This window comes from Penaeus vannamei, chromosome 11 (genome assembly GCF_042767895.1).
Source record: "Penaeus vannamei isolate JL-2024 chromosome 11, ASM4276789v1, whole genome shotgun sequence".
Classification (NCBI taxonomy): domain Eukaryota; kingdom Metazoa; phylum Arthropoda; class Malacostraca; order Decapoda; family Penaeidae; genus Penaeus; species Penaeus vannamei.
Window position 1 is genome coordinate 45,151,843 of NC_091559.1, and position 7,500 is coordinate 45,159,342.

The 7,500-nt window shown below is 42.8% G+C and overlaps 1 protein-coding gene across 1 annotated transcript in view; it reads right to left on the minus strand.

Moving 5' to 3' along the window:
- LOC138863333 (putative neural-cadherin 2) overlaps positions 1-7,500 on the minus strand; it is a 116,760-nt gene that overhangs the window by 105,342 nt on the left and 3,918 nt on the right. Inside the window, exons 4-7 of the mRNA XM_070127534.1 lie at positions 7,155-7,319; positions 4,132-4,269; positions 2,248-2,451; positions 1,131-2,145 (exon numbers count right to left, since the gene is read on the minus strand). Coding sequence (XP_069983635.1) covers positions 1,131-2,145; positions 2,248-2,451; positions 4,132-4,269; positions 7,155-7,319 — 1,522 coding nt within the window. The remainder of the gene's footprint in view (positions 1-1,130; positions 2,146-2,247; positions 2,452-4,131; positions 4,270-7,154; positions 7,320-7,500) is intronic.

A 7,500-nucleotide genomic window follows, 5' to 3' on the forward strand; every position in this document is an offset into this window, starting at 1 on the left:
CTATTTTTCATTTCAAATTTGCGCTCCATTCTCCTCTGTCTAAAAGCAGGTTTTACTTCCGAAATGCTTATCAGAGTATTTTTGCACGCTGTACTCATACAGCATAATTCTCGTTCTGAGAGAGAGAGAGAGAGAGAGAGAGAGAGAGAGAGAGAGAGAGAGAGAGAGAGAGAGAGAGAGAGAGAGAGAGAGAGAGAGAGCGAGAGAGAGAGAGAGAGAGAAAGAGAGAGGGGGGAGGGGGGGAGCGAGAGGGAGAGAGAGAGAGAGAGAGAGAGAGAGAGAGAGAGAGAGAGAGAGAGAGAGAGAGAGAGAGAGAGAGAGAGAGAGAGAGAGAGAGAGAGAGAGAGGGGGGGGGGGAAGGGAGCGAGCGAGAGAGAGAGAGAGAGGGGGGGGGGGGGTAGCGAGAGGGAGCGAGACGGAAAGAGAGAGAGAGAGAGAGAGAGAGAGAGAGGGAAAGAGAGAGAGAGAGAGAGAGAGAGAGAGAGAGGGGGGGGGGGGCGAGAGGGAGAGAGAGAGAGAGAAAGAGAGAGAGAGAGAGAGACAGGTAGTCTGAGACAGAGAAAGAGAGGAAATGTGGTGAAGTATTTTATTACTATTTCAAACATTCTGCCTGTTCCCTGATAGAACAAGGAAAACTGTACACGTGTGCCAGAAAACATCCTGGGCGAAAAATATAAAGCCTGGTTACATACAACGTGTTTGTTTCTGCTGAATTCTTTGCTATTTGTTCATTGTCACTTGTTTCAGAAATGGTGTATTGTCATTTATTTTCGAGTCACATAGCATTTACTTTTTGTTACTTCTTAGTTTGGCATTGACGTAAGCATTTACTAAGTTTTTGTTCCTTTTTATTTGGCAATGACGTAGACATGTATTCACGCACACGTGTCCACCTACTCGCACATCTGCAACACACCACGACATCCTTAAGGGGAAAACACCAAAAGAGAAATTGAAAATCTATTGTTTTTCCACAAAACTCTTGTTATTTCTTCCTTTTCTTGTTATTTGACATATCCATCCTTACATATATGTTGTGCACAGAGGGACACACAAGGGTACGTGTATTTAGTTGTGTGTGTGTGATGAGAATAGGAATTAATTTGTAATACTGACGGGGTTGTACTTACCAATGGGGCCATTCTCCTGCACTTCGCCGAATATGGTGGCGTTGGGGAAGACGGGCGGGTTGTCGTTGATGTCTTTTACGTGCACCGTCAGCACCGTCTCCACCACATGCACCACACGCCCTTTTGGTCCGAGCCGGTCTTCTTTGCTGCCGCCCTGTGACCTCTTTTCATCCTTTTCTTCACCAGGGGACGGACAAGAACTATTGTTCGCGAAGGAAATATCCGATTCCACTGTCTCGAATACGCTGCTGACGTCACTTCCTGGCTTACGGAGCGCGTCTGTATTCGAGTTCACGGTTTGGTATAGACCGCTGATATCGATAATCTCTGGCTCGTGCTGAACCGTGCTGTTAACGCTCGGAGGTCGGTACAGGTCACTGAAATCGAAGTTTACAGGTTCGCGTAAGCCGTCTGAATCTGCGCTCATATAGTCATGAAGGCTGTTGAAATGTGGGTCCATGGCGTCGTTTAAAGGCTCGTGGTAGTTGACACTTGGATATTGTTTCTCCGTGTCAACGTTCCATGTTTTACCAGCGGCAGTCGAACCGAAATCATCGGAGGGTCCTTCCGGAAAAACGCCGTCCATATGGCGGGCCTCGAATGGAACATCCGGGCTCTCGTGTTTAAAAGGGCTGTTGCTCTTCAGACGACCTGATTCACGAAGACCTTTGGACAATTCGCCCGCGCTTTCGACGAATATTGAGGCACTACGATGGCTATCGTGCTTTCTAACTTCTTTAAAGGCAGCGGTGTCATGTGCGCTCCCCTCCGTGACGGACTGCGAGGAAAACCGAGATTTGTGTGTATGGGGATGGACGTACCTCCAGGATGACTTGGTCGCGCCCTGATGGTTTCGTCCGTCAGAGGTTACCTTTCGAGCTGGCTTTCCTCCAGCCCGACGGAGCTTGTGGTCCCTCTTACTTCCCGCCGTGTGCTTATTGCGGTGCGTTCTCTTCCCCTGAAGTGAAGTCTCGCCCGTGTTCTTATTTCCGACGTTGTGCTCCTGCCTCCATATCTGCAAAAAATCAGAGGGATAATATTTCTCTTTCTGTACATAACGTCTTATTTCTCTTTCTTTTTTCGCTTTGTTTTTTCTGACTTTACATGAAATCCATACCGAACCACTGGCCGCGTCTCTTGTAGTTTTATGTATTGGTTCTCTCTTTGTCTCGCTCGTTGCGCCCTTAGATGAACGAGGCTGCCTAATGAACGACTGCTGGTACTGGCCATCACCTTTACGACTCCAGAGTGCCTGCCCGTCACGCACCTGGACCCTCACTCGCCACACTTTACGCCCGTGAGGTGGGTCTCTGTCTAGGGGCTGAACGAGAGAGAACCGTGTGAGTGGGGGAGAAAAGGGAGAAGAAATTAGAAGGGAGGAACAGAGAGGAAGAAGGGAGAAAGGGAAAGAGAGAGAAAGAAGGGAGAAAGAGAGAGGAATAGGGGAGAAAGAGAGAGGAAGAAGGGAGAAAAAGAGAGAGAGAAAGAAAAGAAAGGCATCAGGCATTTAGAATACTGTAAGTCCATGCATTTCATCAAAAATCTAGGGATTGAATGAGAGAAAACCGTGTGAGTTAGAAAAAGGTTGACGTTAAAAAGGAGGAACACAGGAAGAAGGGAGAAAGAGAAAGAAAGCGAGAGAAAGAGAGACAGACAGAAAGAAAGAGAGAGAGAGAGAGAGAGAGAGAAAGGAGAAAAGGAAAAGAAAAGACATCAATCATATACCGTAAAGTCCATACATCACCCCATCAAACATAAAACAATAAACCCCGAACCCTCAAACTCCCACAGGAAACAATAGTAAACAATAACAGATACAGTCCCTCTACACCTTAATAAGGCTTGAGACTGAGTACAGCAATCCGCTTAAGTCACTGATTAGCCAAGGTTCATTATGACCTCGGGCGCAAACAGTCAGGTACCTGGCAAGATTATCCTTCGTTGCTGAATGCCTGGTTCATGCTTGCTTGCCTGTTCTCCAGCGCACGCTCCCTGCCTCTCGTTAATTTGCATGCCGCAGCGTTGGTGTTTGTTTGTGGTGTGAATATATTCGTGGTTCACCTGTGTTTTGAATGTGTTTTTGATCAGCATTGTACAAGGGTATGTACGTTGCAATGCATGTAAAGGAAGTGATTGCAATGCAGTAGAGTGTACAAGCGAGCTGGAAATTCGTTAGTTTATGATTTTCCGGGAAATTGGAATCCCGACCAACACAATACGTGGTTTTACTTTTAAAAAAGTATATATATATAGATAGGTAGATAGATAGACAGAAATAGATAAATAAAGATAGATAAATTAATAGGCATGTGGAAATATAGACAAATGAATAAATAAAGATTAATATAATGAATGAATAAATGAATATAGAGAAGCGAATAAATACATAAATGTATGATGAATAAAAATAGATAAATGAAATGAAGGTAAATAAAAGATTCATTAACAAATAAATAAAAAAAAAACAAATCAATTATCGAACGAATCATCAACAGATGAACAGAACAGGAACAAATAATCACAAAAATAAACAAACAAATAGAAATATATAAACACAAAAAATAGATCCTGATCCCACCCCCCCCCCCAAAAAAAAAAGAAAGAAAAAAAAAAAAAAAAAAAAAAAAAAAAAAAAAAAAAAAAATATATATATATATATATATATATATATATATATATATATATATATATATATATATATATATATATATATATATATATATATATATATATATATATATATAGACAAAAATAAATCCCCCACTCACCCATCCACCCACCGCCTCACCCCGCCCACCCCGTTCCTCACTACCCTCTTCCTCCCCGACTCACCCTCAGCAGATGCAGAACCTAGTAACCCCCACCCCCGCCCACGTCCACCCCACCCCCTTCCTCCCCGACTCACCCTCAGCAGACGCAGAACCTAGTACTCCCCACCCTACCCCCACCCCATCCACCCCCTTCCCCACCCCGTTCCTCACCCTCTTCCTCCCCGACTCACCCTCAGCAGATGCAGTTCGCCCGTCTTGGAGTTGATGGCGAAGAAGGCGCGGGAGGGGGGGTGCCCGTCTACCCCGTCCCCCCTGATCGTGTACAGCAGCCCTTGGTGGTCCGTCGCGTCGGGGTCGTTGGCCTCCACCTGCGGATGAGGGGGCGGGGGGACTTCGGTGAGGGCGTGGGCGTGTGGGGGGGTGGGTGTGTGGGGGGGGGCGGATGGGTGTGGGTGGGGGTGGATGGGTGTGTTGGGGGGATGGATGGGCGTGTGTGTGTGTGGGTGGGTGGGTGGATGGGTGTGTGTGTGTGTGTGTGTGTGCGCGCATTTGCTTGTTTCTCTATAAGTATATGAATAGAAAGATCAATATACAATATAATGTGTATTGTATACAAGATATTTACAACACTAATAACAACAAAAAACATACAACACAACAATACTACCATACGTGAATGTAAATCACTAAATAAAACAAATAGTCGTAATGAAATACATCCAAATTATTCACAAAAATAATGTTAATAATAACGGCTATAATACTGATAGCGATGATGGGTATAATTAAGACCATTCTTCCTAATACTGCTAACACAATACCAATGGTACCAAAATGACAACAAAAATAGCTTCACCCTCATGACATAATAATGAAGTTGTCACGAAAGAGACAACAACTAGAAATAACAAAGATCATAACTTAAAATGGAATCTCAGTAGTTATAGAAGTAATAAACATGCTGAAGGTAATACTGCTTATTATAGAAAATAAGTAATAGTTGTAGATAAAATAATTACGATAATGATAGTACAAAGTGACTAATAACAAAGATCATTATAATTACTATCAACAATAATTTCCATGAGACTAATAGCAAAGATTATTATAATTACTATCAACAATAATTACCATGAGACTAATAGCAAAGATTATTATAATTACTATCAACAATGTTTACTAAGACTTTTGGCAAGAATGGTAATCATCATAAGGATAATAACGATACAGTCAATGAAAAAAAAAAGATATTGATAATAAGGGTTGAAATAGTAATATATAAAACACTGTATATTGATCGGGGTAAATGGCATAGAATGGTTATTTTTACCGCAGAAGTACCATAATTACTTGAAAAAGTACTTATTATATACCGGAATTTAGGTAAATATTTGATATTTACGGGGGGCATTTTTGAGGTCCAGAGGCACGTATTAAGCTGACCGATTATGCAAAATTCTGGTATACAGAGAACACGATTTTTCCCGTGAAATTGTGAGATGAAAAATAAATACCTTTTTCATTTTTTAAAGATATATACCGCATTTTATAAACCTTCAATTATCCCTATCAGTATTATCACAACTTCTATTATGCTTTGCCAATATCACTAGTACTAATGACAGTATTGTCATTTCTTTCATTGCTGTTACTTTATTTTTTTCTTTTCTATATATTCATTAGTATTATTATACATTTCAGGATAGACGCTATGCTATCTCATGTGACAATGTGCGTTAAATCGTTGCAGGATAAAATAAAAATAATAATAAATAAAAAAAATAAGTAAATATCTTCCTACATCATCCCGTTCTACAACAAAATATAATATCATACTAGACAAATATGAGTAGGATGAATAATGCTGAAATGCAAGTACATTCCACTTCGCTAACATAATACAGGTGTTCCATTGCATCATATTGCAGGATTCTGTAAAATTAATGTCCTGTGAAAGGTGGATATTCTGTTCTTCCCTAATTCCTGTTCGTCGCTGAATTCTGTTCTTCACTTAATTCTGTTCTTCACTAAATTCTGTTCTTCGCTCAATCCTGTTAGTCACTAAAAACTATTCTTCACTATATGCTGTTCGTCACTAAATCGTGTCCTTCACTAAATTCTGTTCTGATTTTGTTCACTAAGTCCTCTCCGTTACTAAATACTGTTTTTCGCTAAATCCTTTCTTCGATAAATCCTGTTCTTCATTTCATTCTATTTGTTACTAAATCGTGTTCATCGCTAAATCCAGTTCTTCGATAAATTCTGTTCTTCAGTAAATCTGGTTCTTTATTAAATCCTATTCTTCATTAAATAGTGTTCTTCGCTATATCGTGTTCTTCGCTAAATCCTGTCCTTCGCTAAGTGCACGTGACCGTCGCTGTATGACCGTGTCTTACCGTATCAATTGCAAGGTCAACACCAGCGCAAAATCAACAGACGTGGGAAGGAGGTCAGGTGAACGACCTCGCCTCGGTTACTCTCAAAATACGAAGCTTACCGATATTGATTCGATTTACCCTTCGCCGAATTTAATTTTAATATCCGTCATATCGTTGACTCCCGTTATTGAAGGCTGTGGGTACGAGGCCTGATTTCTCCTTATATAACAGATATTTTGCATTAGGAGGTATTCTACGGGGTGTACCAGGACATATGAGTGCCTTAGCGTCAGCCTTGACTGCCAGACGAAGCAAATAAAAGCATCCGCTGTATAATGACGTGGGAAAAATATCATACGTTGCGATAAAAGGAAGCCGATGCTCGTAAAGTCACACCCTTAACGTAACTGCCAGGACCACCTGCGGCCAAACACAGACGTATAAAATGTAGCAACTCATCCGACGGCCGCTGTATTTAAGCGGGGAAGGCTGGGCCGGGACCGTGGAAGTCGCGGATTCCGGCAGATGGTTTATGAAAATATCTCCCGGACGGAAAAAGCCGAAGCTTGTAGCCTGCATTAGCGCTCGGGCAACGAAGGGAATTTTGTCTCGGGGAAAGAGTATCATTAATATTACACTAACTGCCAGCATTCCTGCCAATAGAATGGGAAACCGAGCGAGAGATGAAGGGGTCGGGGGAGGTTGGGGAGTAGGGAGTGGAGGAGGGGGGAGGTCGGGGAGTAGGGAGTGGAGGAGGGGGGAGGTCGGGGAGTAGGGAGTGGAGGAGGGAGGAGGTCGGGGAGTGGGGGTCGGGGAGTAGGGAGTGGAGGAGGAGTTACATCATTAATTCGACTCGTTCCTCGGGCTCTGCTGACCTTTACCAGGGGCGAGGGAAGGTCTCTCCTGTCCTCCTCCACGACGTCCACCTGCGGCTCCGGCTTCAGGAAGTAAGGCGGGTTATCGTTCACGTCGCTTATCCGGATCTCCACAGCCACACTGGTCCCCTCCTCGCCCGCCTCCGCCTCGACCAGTAACTCGTGCTGGGGAAGAAATGGCTTTAAACGCAAAAGGAAACTGAGGGACCTTTTAATTAATGCTCGTTTAAAGGTCCCGGATGCCAGCGTAGAAAGTTGCAGCCTCGCCTCGGCGGAATTTCAGCAATATTTTTTTTTTTTTTTCAAAAGATCTTTATTATTTATTTTTTTCCTTTTTATAATTATT